This window comes from Pelobates fuscus, chromosome 7 (genome assembly GCF_036172605.1).
Source record: "Pelobates fuscus isolate aPelFus1 chromosome 7, aPelFus1.pri, whole genome shotgun sequence".
Taxonomy (NCBI): Eukaryota; Metazoa; Chordata; class Amphibia; order Anura; family Pelobatidae; genus Pelobates; species Pelobates fuscus.
The window spans coordinates 25,970,187-25,990,147 of NC_086323.1; the positions used below are offsets into that span (position 1 = coordinate 25,970,187).

Here is a 19,961-nt window from a genome sequence, read left to right on the forward strand (position 1 = left end):
TGTTGTGCATGCATTAACAACATGCTTGGATAGCCACAACAGCTATAGCAAGCTTATTAGCAATAAAGTATAACAATAGCATGGCATTTCGAGTGACGGCACAATTTTTTAAATAGTGAAGATAATTTGCAGAATCTAACAACATAGGGTGAAAGGCAATGTGTAAAAAGAGTAGTTTCCATTCTGGTCGTAGAGTTAGTTTTGGCGTATGTGCTTGTGGTCTGGAGTGAGCCTGTAAGTGAGGGCATGGTGTGCGCTATGTGTCGAGGTTGAGTTGGGACCTTGGGAGTAGGTCGATATGCCTTTGTTGCGGGGTACAGGGAAACTCCATTTGTAGGCCATGTGGGCGATTTTAAGGCACTGTGGAAGGTGGGGGCTGTACATAGCCTAGGCTGTGGTTTATTGGGTCTTTTTATTGATTTATTTTACTGACACGCATCACAACAGAAACTCTCCACAACATGGCATCTGATGTCCAATATCCGATGACATCCTGCAAAAGTCTTTTAAAACTTACATATGCACACACAGGAGATCATGGAAGCATCCACTAAACTCAAAATGATTTGCTTTTAAAGAGTAAGGAAATGTTTTTCCTTTAATATCTGATACTTGGTTTAATCTCTGAAACATACAACAGACAATATTGTCTATTCTGGTAAGAGAAGGCAAAACATCCCTGAACATCTAGTTAGACAGAATAATTCTACAATATCGGGGGTGTCATGCTGAAGAACTCGAGACTCTGATTCAATACAGGAGATTTAATCCAGAGATATTTAGGACACCAAGCAGCAGACAGTGCAATCTGCTATTTACCACATGAGTTACATGATAAATCTAACAAAGACATTATCACATCAGTCATTAGCTATGCTGAATGGATGAAAACTCACCTTAACAGCCCATGGAACGTCTGCAGAAACTGCAGGTCCTACCAGCAACGGGCTTCCAGTATCATGCTAAAATAAAAGCAAACATGCAGTAATTAATCTCGTTAATCCTTCTAGATGCTAAGGGACATTATTATAAAATTGTCAAAGATTTATACACCAGCATAACATTCAGGGTCTCATGGTTAGAAATTGGAAGGTCTGGACCTCACATTGTAGAAGCCCACAGGCGTATTTCTAGTCCAGTATAAGCCAAGAAAGGTAGGCCCCAGGAGAAAGAGGGGTAAAACTATATTCTCTTACAAATTTGGGCGGAGGCACCACTGCTTTAAGACCACTGAGGGACACTTCCATTCCATTCTGAGCACAGGCCACAAGCTGCAGGGCCACAAAAAAATCCTAAAAAAAAAAAAAAAAGAAAAAAAGATTTACATAAATTACTATATTGGTTCATTGGTTAAAGAAAATGCAATTGATACATTACCAACATCTACTTAAAAATGTGTATATTATCCTAAATCATGTTAGGCAGCTTGTGAGACTTTCTGCTTTTTCAATTTTAAAATTGCTACTAAGATACTTGCCAAGTATCAGTGGGCTAAGGTAAATTAATTGTGGTAAGCTGGTTACATATCTGGGATTTGGAAGCTCCGTGAGAGAATTATAACCCTTGTGATTGTATCCTGTCCTTCCCAGACAGCAACACAGCTTGAGGTGTTGAAGTCTAGACTAAGTGTGTTCTGTGGACAGGAGAAGAGGCTGACCTCCCGGCCTAGAGAGGGTTGCCTGTTTGGTATCCTGCTTGCGCCTTGTCTCATGTTTGGCCTGGGCCTGGAGAGGTGGTGTTTGGGGACACTATTTTGCTGAACTCAGCTGTATATTTTTATTATAGTATCTAGACAAGCTTCAGGATCAGATGATATTAAGCTTTCTTGCCCAGTCATCTTGACAAGATTACAGTCCATATGCCCAGAGTTTGCATGATACTGTGCATGTTTCATTTGTTTGTTTTTAGGCTAGTCTAACTTGGTGGTTTACAGCAGGAAGAATTAATATATCGAAGACCAGACATTTTATTTTCCTTTCTTATGTAGTTAAAGGATCACTATAGGGTCAGATACACAAACATGTATTCCTGACCCTATAGTGAAAACCCACCATTTAGGTGGCTTGCTCCCCTCCATATACATTAATGCATTAAAGGTAATTCATTAAAACGTGAATTGTTGTTAATTAAAAGTGATTTTCAATAAATTGTTAATGCAGCTACCGTGGCTTATAATTTGAAATTCACTTTAAGTAGCTAGCAACTAAAACTTTAGTTAATAACATTCATTGTTTCAAATCTCATGCTTTTTCATTAAACCTAATCTTGAGCATGAGCACTACTGCACTAGGTTTATTTAAAGAGACTATTGAAAGAACTTCAATAGTAACTAATAACAGTTAAAATAATCATTTTAAATAATAAATATAAATATATTTTACATACAGACATAGAATTGAGCGGTAAATGGCTTCATTATTATTATTATTATCGCCATTTATAAAGCGCCAACAGATTCCGTAGCACTTACAGATTCATTAATCTTAAGTTGTTTTTGTGGTTAGAGTATCGCTTTAAAAATTAAAAGGGATGCAAAATTATTTGGAAAATAAACAACGTTTTAGTTTAGCCTTAAAAAGCTTTTGTAAGAGAGAGGAAAATTGACCCTACCTTGCATTAGCAACTTAACAAAACAAAAGCCAGATTCTTATAGAGAATTTTATCAGGATAAAAATTATTTACCGTATGTACTCGAGTATAAGTCGAGTTTTTCAGCACATTTTTTGTGCTGAAAAACCCCCACTCTACTTATACTCGAGTCACTGTCTGTATTATGGCAACTTACATTGCCATAATACAGACAAGGACCGCCAGGCTCATTACAAGCCCGGCGGTCCTGTTGGTGGCTGGCAGAGAACTGTAACTTACCTTTCCTGCAGCTCCTGTCAGCTCCCTTCTCTCTCCTCCGGTCTGTGCAGCTCTCCTGTCAGCTCCCTCTTTAAGTCTCGCGAGAGTCGCGGGGTCAGAGCGTTGCCACGGGGTACCGTGGCAACGCTCCGCGCAGCACTCACACCGCGAGACTTACAGGGGAGCTGACCAGACCGGAGGAGAGAGAAGGGAGGAGAAGGGAGCTGACAGGAGCTGCAGGAAAGGTAAGTAAGAGCTCTCTGCCAGCCCCCCTCCTACACAGCCCATCCTCTGGACCACCAGGGAATGAGAGCCCCCCTCCCTGGCCATGTATCAAGCAGGGAGTGGGGAAGAAAAAAATATAAATAAAAATGTAAATAATAATATAATAAATTTAATAATATTAAAATAAAAAAAAATAATATTAAAAAAACTAAATTTAATATAATCAAATAAAAAAAGGTATATTAAAAAAAAATAATATTAAAATAATAATAAAATAAATAAATAAAAATGCCCACCCCCACCAAGGTTACACATACACACACTGCATTATATACACACACACTGCATTATATACACACACTACACAAACACTCTGCATTCATTATATACACACACTGTGAATAAATATTCAATATAATTTTATTGGGGTCTAATTTTATTTAGAAATTTACCAGTAGCTGCTGCATTTCCCACCCTAGTCTTATACTCTAGTCAATAAGTTTTCCCAGTTTTTGGGGTAAAATTAGGGGCCTCGACTTATACTCGAGTATATACGGTACTTCTGTTTTAATGACATGCAGGAATTATGAGCAAAAAAGGGAGGCTATATTTACACAAAATGATCAGATACCTAAAATGATCCCCAACACTGATCTTTAGTTAATGGAGTCCAACCTCAAAGAAGTGCCAAGCACTGACTTACTGAGTGATTTTACGCATGTTCTGTTAAACTAGTCAGCACCATGCATTACACTTAGCCTGATTCCAGTAAATGAGTCACTTCTCTTGCCTGATCAATTTCTCGCTATCCCTGAACAGCACTAGAGAAGGATTTCACTGTAAAATAAATCATTTTACCTGCTTGTTTAGATATCCTTTGCGCTCCTTATCAGTCAAATGCCAAATCTGTGCAGAAAGACAAAACGTGTTAGGGTCAGTTCCTGGAAAATGAAATTCCTACAGGAAACAAGAAATGTACAGAGCAGCATTCCCTGCACACAGCAATTTGTGATAAAAGGGTACTCATAATGCAAACAACATTTTTAACTAAGCGGTAAGATCTTGCTCAAAAAATGTATATATGCATAGATTCACATGAGAGAGCAGAGGCTTTCAATCTATATAGTTTGGGTGCTAATTGCAGTGCAAATAGAAACAAATCGAAAAGGCAGAGAGTTACAAAGATTTTATTTTGGAAGAATAATGCAGTCTAATTTTCAATTAAATAGATGTCTCACTTATGGACATTTTTGAGTGGGAAGAATACACTTTTTTTTATTTTAAATACAATTCTGATGATTGCTAAACAATCTGCTAATGTTACAGTGAATTAGCAAAAAAAAAAAGTCATATTAATGACGTGAAATTTTGTTACTCAAGTAAATAATGCATATTTTGATCATTGCATTTCAATTAACTTTAGCAATGAGTATTACATGAAATTGTAATAACTTCTTCATCCCTTCTAATTTATCCCAAGAGCAAAGCATTGCCAGGCAGATTCTAGAGAGGATACAGCGCAAGATGCATACACAGGGCATTCACATGGAATACACGTCTATAACCTATGCTATGGAGTATAGATTTTCTTGTTACAGTAACTTGTGAGCAGATACAATCATGTGCAGATTGTTATATATGAGATTTAATTTCAGCACATGTGTATGCACAGCACAGGCCGCACACGCATTACACCTTCCCCATAGGAAAGTACTGAATCAATGCTTTCTTATGGGGGATATAAAGATGCTGGAAACGCCTCCAGTGGTTGTCAGAAGAACCACCGCTAAAGGTTGTCTTAACCCTGCAATGTAAACATTGCAGATCCTCTGAAGGGCTAAGAGTGCAGGGACACTGCACCAAGACCACTTCAATGAGATGAAATGGTCTGGGCACCTATAGTGTCCCTGTAATGCATGCAAATATCTAGAAACCAAGTGCCTTTCTGAATGTCTTACTGAAAATTCCCAATATGGTGAAACAGAAGTATGTGGCTGGACATATAATTCACAGAGATCCTAGCACTTGCTTTGGTTAAAAAAAAAAAAAAAAATAATGTTTAAAGGGAACACTCCAGGACAACTTTATCGCAATAAACTTGTTGCAAGGAGGTCCCAGGGAACAGCATACCTCAAAGGAATTAAATAGTTGATGAATGTTTCTTACTCTGTTTTGTGAATAAAGAGCTAGTAATTAGTTGAGAGCATTATCTGACGCTCTTAGCCTATCAGTAGCACCAAGTCTGAGGCTTCCCGTTTTAAGCCTCAGATAAAGAAAATAAATTGCAAGGGCAGAGCCACCAGACTGAAGATTTTGGTGTTAAACCGCTCGTTAACGATTTAACCTCATCATACCATAACAAATGTATTGCTATGAAGTGGTCATGGTGTCTAGAGTGTTCCTTTAACCCCTTAAGGACACATGACATGTCTGACACGTCATGATTCCCTTTTATTCCAGAAGTTTGGTCCTTAAGGGGTTAAAAGAAAAGTCTATTAACGGAACCAAGATGTACCATGAATTCTTATTGGCATTCAGGGAACTCTTTCAAAATAAAATTTCTAAGCCACTGTGCATTGCATCAGCACTTCTGATTTTTTTTTTAATGAACAAAAAGTCTCTAGCATTGCACACCTCTCATTGAGTCGTTGCACAGGAGTTTACAGGAAACTTACAGCTATTATTTTCCTGCTCGCTCACTCAACACTTCCTCTAAGGTTTGAGTTACAAGGAGTAAATGAGTCTCTTAGATACTTTATTGTAGATTTGGTGCCGACAGTCAAAGAGAAGAGAGTTCTTGGAGCAATATCAATAGGACTTTATAAATACCAGTAATAAATAAAATAAAACCATTATCCAAATAGAGTTTCACCCCAGTTGGTGATTCAGATGTAGTTGATAGGAGCTATTTATTGGTCACCTGTCTCAATCAATGTTTAGATGTTCTCCCTCTGCCCATTGAATTTCATTTATTGTGTTTCACTATGGAGCAGAGGTTATTTTTCTCAGACTGCTACTCAGACTCTGTAGTTTGGTAAATTCTCAAAGGGTCATTACATGGCTGCCACAGGGATAGAGATAGATTATATATATATATATATATATATATATATATATATATATATATATATATATATAAAAATAAATAAAAGTGCCTACATGGCCAGAAGTTTGCTCCTAATATAAATGCTACATTTAGAAACAGGAAGGACAGAACAGTGAATGTTTGTTCACATACAAAGTCTCTGCTGTTGGTAGAGTAGGCCAATCCAATACTCCACCATTAGTCCAATGCTGTAAGCAAAACCTTCCCATCTGTTTGTCTATCCTGAGAGCAGTATGGCCTGAAGATTGATGTGACAATAAAATACAATGGATTTGGTCACTAGCTGATCTCTTGCCACTGGTGACACACACACAAGAAAACTGTACCATATAAAACAAATTAATGATGGAATAGCTTACATTTCCCAAGATCGGATCTGAGAGTCCAGATTTCTTTAGGAATTGTGCAGCATCTGCAGCCAAAACTCGTCCAGTGTTACCAGACTCCACCTACGAGGAAGCCAAAAATGTATTTGCAAAGAGTTTTTTTTTTTTTCCTCCAAATATATTTCAATACAGCAATAAATAAAATGTAAAAAAATAAATATAATAAAGCAAAGTAAGAAAGTACTAAACATTAAGACCACCTGAGATCTACCGTAATTTACTCACAGATTATAGAAAAACAAACATTTCTTTTTACTCAACTCTGCATTTTGAACAGATTGATCATAGTGCGGTGTTTGAGAATTGCTTAGCAAGAAACTCTAAATCACCATGATCAATGTCAACACAGCTTATGATACGCTCTCTGAAGCATCTTGGAATAAACTAAGCAGGGTCCCATACTCTGCAAAGAACGGTCAGTTTTATCCTTCTAAAAGTAACATTCCTATATGATTAATTCATGTTGTCTAAATGTTTACATTTGTTTTGGGAAATCGTTTACCAGCCAGATCTTGCCTGCAGCGAATCTCAATGCAAGTTCTGTGCATTAAAGGAATTAATTAGTTTGTGTGCATTTTCCCAGAGGAACCATATTTGCAAGCACATTTGGCTTGTTCTAGACAGTTTTGAATGTAAACAGATCACCACATCATTGTGTGTAATGTTACAATCACTTTGTTTATCAGAGTAAGGTCTTATTGAAGAAAATCTAAAGATATTTTAACTTAGGGGGAATATTTGGGAAGCAAATAATATTTAGTGCAGGCAGGGTATGGCTCCTAATAAAGAATAAAATGTCTGCACATACAGTTATTTCTACGGTTTAACTTACAGAAGCCTTTGAATATACAAGTAGCATTATTCTGACAATGAACATGTTGCTATATAGAAACATAGAAACATAGAATGTGACGGCAGATAAGAACCATTCGGCCCATCTAGTCTGCCCAGTTTTCTAAATACTTTCATTAGTCCCTGGCCTTATCTTATAGTTAGGATAGACTTATGCCTATCCCACGCATGCTTAAACTCCTTTACTGTGTTAACCTCTACCACTTCAGCTGGAAGGCTATTCCATACTTCATGATATTATTTTTAAACCTTTGTCCCTCTAATTTAAGACCATGTGCTCTTGTTGTGGTAGTTTTTCTTCTTTTAAATATAGTCTCCTCCTTTACTGTGTTGATTCCCTTTATGTATTTAAATGTTTCTATCATATCCCCCCTGTCTCGTCTTTCCTCCAAGCTATACATGTTAAGATCCTTTAACCTTTCCTGGTAAGTTTTATCCTGCAATCCATAAACCAGTTTAGATCACATATTAAAAGGTTATAATTTGTTTTCTTTCAGCTAATCCCCCACCCACCATAATTTACGACAGGACAAACTAGAAAACTGACCTGACGAAAGTATTTCTCATACACAGCATGGTTACTTGGAACCTGGAAGAGATTAGAAAAGAAAGGCATTTATCATTCATTTATAAATCCATATTTAGTTACAAGGAAATTCCAGAATGGAGTTTTACACTTTTTTTAACTAGATAATCTAAACGTACTTCCTCAGGAAAAACCATTACAGATTGTTACACTGTAGCAAGGTCTTATAGCATAGTGAACAATAACCAAAACTGAAAAAAAAGTTTAAAATAACCCTATTATCCAATGGTATCATCAGTGTCAATGCCAGGCATCTTTTTTTTTTCCCCATCATTTTTTTTATTTGGCATGAAATGCCTTCCTCTAGCCCTTTGCAGTAGATGCCCCAAGACAAATGTGATCGTACAGCATATGTATAAAGAGATACATGCATTCTGCACTACCAAGTATACCTATAATACACTGGCTGACTAGCACAGTCTACCTACTGTAAACTGGTGATGCAGGGAATCTGTCAGGTTGGTTTATTATTACTTTAAAAATGCATTTTTGGCCTTAAGGCACATGTTTAACCTTTTTAACTTAGGTGATATCAACTTTAAACAAAAATCTAATTATATTTTATAGTTTAAAAAAAAAAAAAAAGTTCAATCTCACCAAGGAACTGCGTTAAAAGTTTAAAAAAAAAAAAGCATGTGGGAAGGGGAACTGAAATTGTAATCTAGGACTGCACATAAAGAAAATACACTATAGGCATTGGATAAGCATTATGTCCCCAGCTTTCTTTCCTCCTGGCCAGATCTCTCCCCTGTCTCTCCAGGAGATCATTCCAAGTACGTTGTGGGAGGTGGAGCGACAGCAGCACAGAGGCAGTCTCGACACTGGTGAGAAGGTTAGCAAAACCTATAATCTCATTTTATTGCACATTAGTGGGGGCACTAATCTAAATAGGGAAAGGAGCAATGTAGCTTTAGGAATACAGGTTTAAATGCCCAACGCTACAGTCAGGGCCGGATTTTCCTATAGGCTAACTAGGCATCAGCCTAGGGCCTCAAGATCAAGAGGGGTCTACATTCAAATTGTTATCAAAATTAAAATTACACTATTCTAAAAACAGTGAACACTAAAACCCTGAACCGAAAATAAGGAGAATTTCTACGCATATGATATGACCAGTGGCGTACTAAGGGGGGGCAGGAGGGGCGGTCCGCCCCGGGTGCCACTTACATGGGGGGTGCCTGGGGCAGACTGCAATGCCCCTCCTGCCGCGATCGCCGAGACCGGCGGTCTGCAGCTCCGCAATGTGCAGAGCTGCAGACCATGGATCTCGCGGGCACTGCCCAATCAGAGCGTTGCTGCGGTTTACCACAGCAACGCTCTGATTGGGTCTCGCGAGATCCATGGTCTGCAGCTCTGCGGAGCTGCAGACCGGAAATGAGGGCCACCGGACCACCAGGGACCCCAACGGACAACCAGGCAGTCCCCACTGGACCACCAGGGATTTAAGGTAATTTTTTTAGTCACCCCCCCCCCACTCTCCTCATCACCCCCCTCTCACAACCACCCCCCCTCCCTCCCTCTCCTCATCTGGACTTTTTTTAAATGTATTATCCGTGCCACATTTTTTATAAAGGTTAGTACCAATCACAACATGTTTCATTTAACATATTGATATATATCACAGTAATTATTTATTTTATTGTCTCATGTAATTTACAAACTTGAAAGGGCCTCATAAGTGGAATAGCCTAGGGCCTCTTTTCATCTAAATCCGGCCCTGGCTACAGTGTTCCTTTAAGAAGCAGGAAATGAAACACAGTACATGCCTTGCAACGTGAGCTGCATTGCGAACTCTGATTGGACAGCCACAGAAAGTCTGTGTTGGGGAAGAAGGGGAGGGCTCACGGTAGCGGCAGAAACTAAATCTGCAGCTTTTGCAAGCCAATATTTCACATACCTCCACAAAACATGCATATTTTCAGGGGTCTGCAGCTACTAAACTGTTACTTTTTAATGGAATGTTCCTTTAATACATACACTTTGAGAAATCCATATGTTTTTGTCTGGAAGATTCAAATATGCTTTCACTGTACACATAATCTACCCTCTGACTACAGAATAATAATAACGGGAAAACAGTTCGTAGTTGCATACAAATGCCCAGGCAGCCCAATACGGCTGAATAACATGGGGTAGGTCAAAGTAGCTGTAGTGCCACTAGCAACAGCATTAGCTCACAGAACAAGCAAATAACACACATGCGAACTTTATTAAGCAACCAATGCCAGATTTCCTGTAACTGGCAGGGAAACAAATGGACTACAAAAGCAGAGCCACAATCTGTGCTTCCACCAGGAAACCTGAAGAGGAAAGATCAGTGAGCAAAAACAAAAAAAATAAAACACTGCTGACCAAGGCATTTTTCCTACAGGAATCACTGCCAGGATATTTCCATTTGTCTTGTAAGCTGTATCTCGAAAAGCTCTGTAGACATTATTTGTCATTTTATGATGCTGAGCTCACATGCGCACTTACAACACACTGGTAAAAAAAAAAAATCTGAGCTTGCCCAGAGTATCAGGGTGGTAGCAGTAGCACTCGGAAATGCAACAAAAACATTTTTATTATATAAAAGTGGGGGCTTAAGTCGGAGAAAATCCAGTGAAGCAGTGAGGTTAGATGTATCCCAGAATCAGCTGTAGACTTGTCAAAAAACATGTGATTCTCTTACAGATTTTGGGAACCTTACGAGAATGTGAAAAATTATGTACATTTATATTATATGAACTCTATAAGTAAAAAGAGTTAAAAGCCAATCGATTCATAAAATAGCTGTAAAGTGCTACATGATGTGCTTGCTTATGTTGACCCAATTTTTCAAACACTTGCCACAATTTATCCATAACAAAGAAATAAATGTTGTAGAAATTAGGTTAAACAGTCACAATAAGCACCATAACCGCTACAATGAGCTGTAGTGGTTATGAAGCAGTCTCCTAGGGTGCTATATATGATTTGTGTTAAGTTTAACAAAATTGGGGCTCACCCAGCATCTCCCAGCACTACCACACCATCCAGAACTGGACAGGCCAAGGCTTTTTTTTTTTTTTTTTTTTTTTTTTAAGCTAAACCAGAGCAGAGGGACCAGAGAGACCCAGTTTTAATCTAATCACAGCTAAGGACTCTGTGCTTTGAGTGGCCCACAAGATAAATTATATTAAAATACATTTCAATCTGTCAATCTCATCCATGACTCTATATTGTTTCCTTATTTAGTTGGCAGCTGCTTAATTCGCACATTCCATTTTCTGGGATAAGGGAATAGTTACATTCTTTTTTTACTGCCAAAGCCCTTAGAGCACAGACACACCCAGACGTGGGAGTATTAAAAAAATATATATTTTTTATTTTTTTTAAAAGGACTAAGTGAACTGAAATAATGGAATGTACCATGTGCAGTAGTGGTTCATAAAAGGGCACTCTAAGCACCGTAACCACTACAGCTCGTTGAACTGGTTATAGGGCATATAGTCTGTGGGCACTGTCCGCCCCAGCACCCAGAAACTTTAGCTGCCTTTAAAACGCAGAATGTACACTTCCACAATATCAATCTCGCCGACAATGGTAGCCATGAAAAAAAGAATGTACAAGTCCTACTCTGTGCAATATTGAGGCCTTAAGATTAGATTTGTAATCATAGAATAAGAATCCACAGGTAAATCCTGCACGATCGATTTGTCTGGGTAAGTATTAAAAGACTTAATTCGGCCCACCCGTCCAAAACTATTGCAAAAGGTCTTTGTAAGCGTGAATGGAGGTGATGTCTACAATTACAATTAAGCACATTGCATTGTGATCCAGTTGTCTGGCTGTGCACAGCACAGGGTGACAACAGGTGATGTCACTGCTCTGTGAATGCTTAGCAGCTGTTTAAGTTACAGTGATCTTGAGTCGGATAATGGCCAGATTCTGTGTGTAAAAATGTATGTTTTTCTTTAACCCAGGGCTGTCCAACGTGCGGCCCCCCAGATGTTGCTGAACTACAACTCCCATGATTATTTCAATTAAACAGATAGCCAGGGAATCATGGGAATTGTAGTTCAGCAACATCTGGGTGGCCGCAGGTTGGACAGCCCTGCTTTAACCCTTTCACTGCCGAGCATTTTTTTGAATGTAAAACATTCCTAGCCAGCATATAAACTGATCATAAAACACATCAATTTTGTTTATAGATGGCTTTGCAGACAAACTTAGAGGGACATTGTAGGCACCCAGACCCCATTTCAGCTCATTGAAGTGGTCTGGGTGCAATGCCCCATGTCCCTTAACCCTGCAATAAAAAAAAGTTATTGAGAAACTGCAATAATTACTATCCAGGGTTAACGCCACCTCTAGTGGCGGTCTACTAGACAGTCACTAATAGAGCTTCCTGGTTTGAAACGGACCTTTGCGTGAGGCCCTCCATCATCAGATTTTTTTCACATAGGAAAGCATTGAAGAATGCTTTCTTATGGGGAAATCCTAATGCGAGCACGGACATTGGCAGAAAAGTTGCGTGGACAGAGCCTGACCCATTGCTGAGGGACATCAGAGCTGGATTCAGGTAAGTGATTGAAGGGGTTTTAACCCCATCACCACCACAGGGGAGGGGAGGGGGACACTGTAGGATTCTATACTGCCAAGAAAACATGCTTTGTTTTCCTTGCACTATAAAGTCCCTTTAAAAATTAAAATGATTGGGGAGGGGGGCCTGACAGCCAACCGAGCAAGACGCACATGGCTGGAGCGCCTCAGTCTAAGCCTGAAAACGCATGGTTTACCCTGCTAAATCCTACAGAATCTGGCACAGCAAACCTTCGTACTCTTGTAGAACACCAAGCTGATGTTCTGGTTCACATCTCTTGGTCCAGGCTGTCGTGGACTGCGCCGGACTGTCTTGGGGCCTATGCAGGAGTGCTGGGCGGAGGAGGTGGCCGATCCTCTGTCGGAGCCTGTTCTGGGTCTAAATTGGGCCAGCTCCCCCCCCCCCTCTGTCATGCTAAGTGGACTGATTGCCTGCACATACAGCACATACCTGCAGCTACAGGCCTACTCTCCAACATGGTTGCTGCCACGCTGAACGCCTCGAAGCCTGCACACCCGCACCTGACTAATCGAGTGGACCTACTACTACTGAAATTCAAACGCATCTGTGCTCGATTCGAGGAGAAAATCAACGCCCGAGCAGCGAATCCCTCGCATTGAGGTCCGTGCAACTGGGACCGGGTGGCTTCTCCACGGCCTACCCCACAGGCAACTCCAGCAGTGAAGCGGAGGAACAGAAGGCCGAAGCCAACAGGGCCTCATGGTAAACCTACCTTTAGGCTCTGCTGAGGCACGTCTGCTTTGCAACCCAGTAAAGGTGACCCATATGGGAGTGGAACACGCTGCCGGAGAGAGTCAGCTCGGAAAAGTCTGCAGCGGGAGGAGTGGAACTCCGGAGACCCAGTGTCTGCAATTGGAAGGGACGTACACCCTGAAGAGGCAACGCAAAATAGCAGCTGTCCCCCACCGCAGCCCAGCAGAACGCTGCACACAGGTGTCGCTGAATCTCCATCTACAGGCATCGGATGAGTACATCTCAGCACAGACCAACTCTCCCCTGCAGTCATGGACTCTAATATCACAATGTCACTTCATTATTGCAGGGAAAGGCCAGCTGTAGCCTCTATATACCTTCTAACACCAGGGGCACCCAGTGGTAATGACAATACTAAACCCACTAGTAATACCAAGCATGTTTATACTTATAATCCTCTAATGATTGCCTATGCCTGAACCTAGCTAGCTACACTTTACGATTGACAGGGAAGTCCTGTTTACATTTCTATGCATAATCTAGATAACGGGTACCTGTCAATATGGCAGAACCCGTATGCATAGCCGTCATATACTCTTTACTCATGTAACTCACGCTCGCCCTACTGTCAGTTTGAACAGCCTGTTTATTTCCAAGCTTTATGTTGTCGACAAACTGACATATTTACCTACGCTTACTTGTATTACTATGTTTATATCCTAAGTCACTAAATATCAGAAAAATGTGCAAATTCTACATATGCCATACTTCTGTTACACTATGCTTTTTAAGAATGCACTTGTGAATGCTGTTGGGGCAATAAAAGCACTGCTGTATCTACTTGCACAACAAAAATTAGATTTTTTTTAAATTTTATTAAAATGATGTTAATTTACACAAATTTTTAACTTGTTTCGCCATAATAAAATATTCAGAAAATGAACAGCTTTAGACAGTATACAGTGTCCTTTATCTTGCAATATTTTATTCAGGATCTGAAATGTTAGTATAAAAGCAAAAATGCAATTCTCATATACAGTAGATGTGACAAAATAATAAATAAAATGGGTCAAATGTATTGCTTATAGATTTCTGCATGGACACCGAATGCACCACTAGCAGTACTGCTTAATAAAAATGTAAAAAAAATAATGTAAAAAAAAATAAAAAATCTGCATTTGAGCATAATGTCAACATACAGTAAATAATGTTAAAACATATTTCTAAAATAAAGGGATCTAAAAAACTGCTACAGCAACATTTATCAGTCTCTGGAATTCTAAGGAAATGATGACAGTGAAATGGTAGAGTCCATTCACTCCTTCACCTCTCCGATTCTCGGACTGATATGACCTGCTGAAACTTCCTGTACTGTTTGGAAGTAGTGGGTGAGAGTACATTTTCAGCAACGTTACAGGTATTATATCAGTGACATTTCCCTACCAGCTGGTAATCATAACTAGCGTATCCATAAGGGTGTTGGAGGCTTTATGGACTATTTGTCATCTATTGCAAAATACAAGAAAAATAAATAAACGTTGATACTCGATTATGGTATTGAAGTAGTTAAGCGCAAGTTAAAATCATTAGGGTTTTAAATCTATAACCACTGCATAAAGTATACTTATAAAATACACAAGCAGTAAACAGAAAAAGGGTGTTTTAGAATAGGACTCAATACAATGAATAGTCTTATACACACACGTCATGTCGGTCAGTAGTGTTATTGCTACGATTTGCAATTATACAGCTTAATAACCAATCCTTAATGTGAACATTCCAGAACAAATATCCATTATTAATGCTCTCCAAACATGGAGGGAGAGTGATTAATCATTTCCAAATTATTACATTAATAACACAGATAAATGCAACATTCCACACATATATGTGTTTGTTTTTTTCTTCTTCAAACCATTTCATTATTTGAAATTATGATTCCATTTATGAGTCTTTTAAAAACTCTGCCAGCAAACCATGGATTTCAATTAATTATGTCTTGGCACATGTACCGATACGGAGAACGAAATGCCGAACAGGCCAGCACAGTTATGCAATGAACCATATCCCGTTAAACATCTAGCTACTCGATGCTTGCAATATCTTCCAGAAAATTAAAATTAATCTGACAAAAATTAAGCAAAAAATGTTCCAGTCCTCTGGTCAACTAGTGCACTAAATCCCATTTTAAACATGCACACACATTTTTTGGGGAGATATGCCTACTGGTTCTGTTTTGATGCAATCCTTTCCCAGTCACAGCATACAATTGAAAAGTCAATTCAAATGAAAAGCCCGACTAGCCAAACTGAAAGCACAGTTTATTTCCATTTTGACCTTAAATTTAAAATTTCACTTTGAATTCTCATTTTAGAAAATAAACATTTTAATGTTTACCTATAGCTTGGCTACTAAATCATTTTTTTTCCATCTCAGTGAGACCAACACAAGTTTGTTTTCCTAATGCTAGAGTGTTCATTTAACCCCTTAAGGACACAACTTTTGGATAAAAGGGAATCATGACGGAATATTTCCGTTAGGTGTCATTAAGGAATTAAAAGTACCTCATCATTAAATTCGCACTTTAAAGGACCACTATAGTGCCAGGAAAACATACTCGTTTTCCTGGCACTATAGTGCCCTGAGGGTGCCTCAATGAGACAGCCACTAGAGGCTGGATTAACCCATAGGTAAACATAGCAGTTTCTCTGAAACTGCTATGTTTACTTCAAAAAGGGTTAAACCTAGCTGGACCTGGCACCCAGACCACTTCATTAGGCTGAAGTGGTCTGGGTGCCTATAGTGGTCCTTTAAGAAAAAACAGGCGAAAAGTGGATCTCCTAAACACCCCTAAAACACTTCAGCAAGCAAGTGAAAAGAAGAAAAAATACCACAAAATGAGGATAGTCTTAAATTAGAGGGGCAAAGGTTTAAAAATAATATCAGGAAGTATTACTTTACAGAGAGGGTAGTGGACACATGAAATAGCCTTCCAGCTGAAGTGGTAGAGGTTAACACAGTGAGGGAGATAAGGCATGCATGGGATAGGCATAAAGTTATCCTAACTATAAGATAAGGCCAGGAACTAATGAAAGTATTTAGAAAATTGGGCAGACTAGATGGGCCGAATGGTTCTGATCTGCTGTCACATTCACAAAAGTACAGAAGCGGCCTGTATTGTCTCATGACTAGAGATTGCTTTCTCCCTTTTTGGTACTGTGAATCAGCAAGATTAGAGGAGACAAAGAGAACAGTAAATACAATATAATTGTGAAACCCACCACCCAGGTTTCCCTATTAAGGAGGGACAGTCCCTATTTCTAGGAGCTCCATATGGTTGCTGTGTCTGAGTGTATAACAGAGCTCCAAAGCAATAATACTCCCAGTAATGTGTATTTAATCTACAATAAATGTTTTTAGAAATCAGTCTGTGGTGGGAAATGGTGGGAGGTACACACCTGTAAGGACCAAGTCATCAAAAGATCACTCAGCTGCTACCATACCTCTCTCTCAAATTATACCACGAGTCGAGAATACACTCCGCTTGGTTAGAAGTTTGGTGGACTATACGTCTCATACACACACAAGCCTGAAATAACAGCTTCCCAATTATTGAAACAAGTTACATATTTATTTTGTCACATACTCTGCATTCCTACTATGCCACAACATATGTCTTTCCTTCTCTCAAAACCAGTGGAAACTCTCACTAAAATCCAGCAATAAGTTCCATGCTAGAATACCTCTCTGTTCCCCCATTTAACTCTACATCAGTTGATTAAGCCAGTTAATGAGAAGGGCAGAAGTTTGGAGTTAAAACTCCAAGCAGGAATCAAACCACCCACATAAAATATTGGTTATAGGTGAAAATTGTACACAGGAGTACAATGGTCTGGCACCTTTACCTTTTTCCAGCAAGTTTCATTGAATATAAAATAGCATGTTAAGCAACAGCAAGGCATTTGGCAAACCGTGATGAATTGCAAAACTTACAATAACACCTTTTTTTGTTTGTTTTTGTAGTGCAACTGCCACAATTAGATCCAGTCCTAGGAAGGTTATTTACAAAGGGTCAAAAGTATACATAAATAATAAAAAAAAAAAAAAATGCTTTGTACTTTGTCACTCAGAAAAAAAAAAAATAATTGAAGAAATATTTTATAAAATCTTTCAGAAATGTGTAAGACTGTGTTAGAATTTCAATGAAATGCCAACACAGTAAAAAGATTTCATAAGACAAAGTAGCGATGCCTGCTGTCAAGGTAGACATTGGACATTACACATAGTAGTCCCTTCTTATTTTCAATCTCTACCTTGACAGAAGACATAGCTACCAAAATAAGGCTGTGGGGGAAAATACATTGTCATCGAGAGAAAATATCTATTGACGTTCCAGAGTCATCCATAGGCATCAGTGTCGTACCCCTGCACATCTGCGAGAGCATAACATGGACATGGCGAATCAAGTGTCAGGAAGTGAAGATCCAAGACGGCGGCATCCACGGGGACAGCATCAGGTAAGCATAGCTTACCTCTGCTACACCCCCAGGCCATCGCATCCCATGTGGCAATGTAGTCATTAGGGGTCTTCAATATACGATGATATGATATACAGAGACACTTTAATAATACGATTGGAAGATAAATTAAACCACTTAGACAACAGTAAACTATACAATGAATCAGACTCGTACTATACACACATTTTAGCTGGGCAGCTCTCAAATTAATTCATGAGCAAGCCCCCAAATAAATATAAATGCTCTTTGACCTCCATTATAACAGTGGAAGCCAGTAAATCCATGGGCTTATTAAAATATTCCAATTACAGTTTTGCTGCGATTGAGGGTTTTGTGAAAAATATCAGCAAGTAAATTTGCTAAACTGGTGATGTCTTTTTATGAAACTGGTGGACCTCAAAAGTCAACAACTCCAAAGCTTTCATAGGGAAATACTCAGTACATGTTGGCCCAAAACCCACGGTGTGTACTGCCACAGGAGTCTGAGCCAGAACATATGATCGAGTTACTGCCAAGAGCAGCTTACTTTGCATACAGAAAGCAGTTGTTCCACTAAAAGTTGTCATCTAGAAACTACAGTATAGAAAACACAAATCCCCACACATCAACAGCTGGTTACAAATCAGTGGTTAAAGGTTCAAATCAGATCCTATAAAGCTGTTCTTCATAACTCAGAAAACTTGTTTTTGGTTTTTTTAATGAGTAACAGTTACAATGATCCAATTGTTTCAGCATGACAATGGATGGTTAGGAGAAGTCATAGGACAATATAAAACAAGAACAGCCCTTCTCTAGGAAAACAATCTGCTAATACAGAAGAACATTACATCAATGCCTGTTACAGAAAGGGAATAGATAAAGAGAAAAGAATGAAAATACCCTAACCTTCTCCAGATTTAATTTAAAACCCACCGGGTGATTCACTGAGATGTGAATTGTCAGGAATTCAAAGTGAAATTCACATATTTGGCTACAATTGCTGAAATAGAAACGGAACTGATTTGGAGAACTGTACCGATTAAAGGGACAAGGTAGTCACCAGAACCACTGCTGCTTAATGCACTGGTTCTGGTGTCTATAGCTTGGCCCTGTAGGTGTTTTAGTGTAAACACTGCCTTTTTACAGAAAATGCAATGTTTACATTGGTACCTAGTAACATTTCTAGTGGCAGTCACTCAGATGGCCACTAGAGGTGCTTCCGAGTTCAGTGCAGCACAGTCCTGGGGGGCCCGCGGCAGTGCTGGGTGTGTAAGAGTGTGCTGGGCCGCCCAGGACATGCCATATTACCCTCTCCCTGGCCAGGTAAGAAGCAGGGAGGGGGGCCAAAAACAAAATGTAAAAAAAATTTAGTTAAAATTTTTTTTTTTTTAAATAGTTAAAATAAAAATGTCCCCCCCCCCATTTTACACACATTACATACCTACACAAACACACACACACACACACACACACCATCCACCCCACACACACACACACACCATCCACCCCACACACACACACACCATCCACCCCACACACACACACACACACACACACCATCCACCCCACACACACACACACACACACCATCCACCCCACACACACACACACACACACACACACCATCCACCCCACACACACACACACACCATCCACCCCACACACACACACACACCATCCACCCCACACACACACCATCCACCCCACACACACACCATCCACCCCACACACACACACACACACCATCCACCCCACACACACACCATCCACCCCACACACACACACACACACACACCATCCACCCCACACACACACACACCATCCATCCACCCCCCCCCCCCCACACACACACACATCATCCACCCCACCCCACACACACACACACACACACCATCCACCCCACCCCACACACACACACCATCCACCCCACACACACACACACACACACACCATCCACCCCACACACACCATCCACCCCACACACACCATCCACCCCACACACACACACACACACCATCCACCCCACACACACACACACCATCCACCCCACACACACACCATCCACCCCACACACACACACACACCATCCACCCCACACACACACACACACCATCCACCACACACACACACCATCCACCACACACACACACCATCCACCACACACACACCATCCACCACACAC

At 39.8% G+C, this 19,961-nt stretch overlaps 1 protein-coding gene across 1 annotated transcript in view; it reads right to left on the minus strand.

Moving 5' to 3' along the window:
- Positions 1–19,961, minus strand: part of EPS15 (epidermal growth factor receptor pathway substrate 15) — a 124,491-nt gene that overhangs the window by 83,983 nt on the left and 20,547 nt on the right. The window contains exons 2-6 of the mRNA XM_063427807.1: positions 7,964–8,005; positions 6,538–6,627; positions 3,931–3,978; positions 1,197–1,292; positions 897–962 (exon numbers count right to left, since the gene is read on the minus strand). Coding sequence (XP_063283877.1) covers positions 897–962; positions 1,197–1,292; positions 3,931–3,978; positions 6,538–6,627; positions 7,964–8,005 — 342 coding nt within the window. The remainder of the gene's footprint in view (positions 1–896; positions 963–1,196; positions 1,293–3,930; positions 3,979–6,537; positions 6,628–7,963; positions 8,006–19,961) is intronic.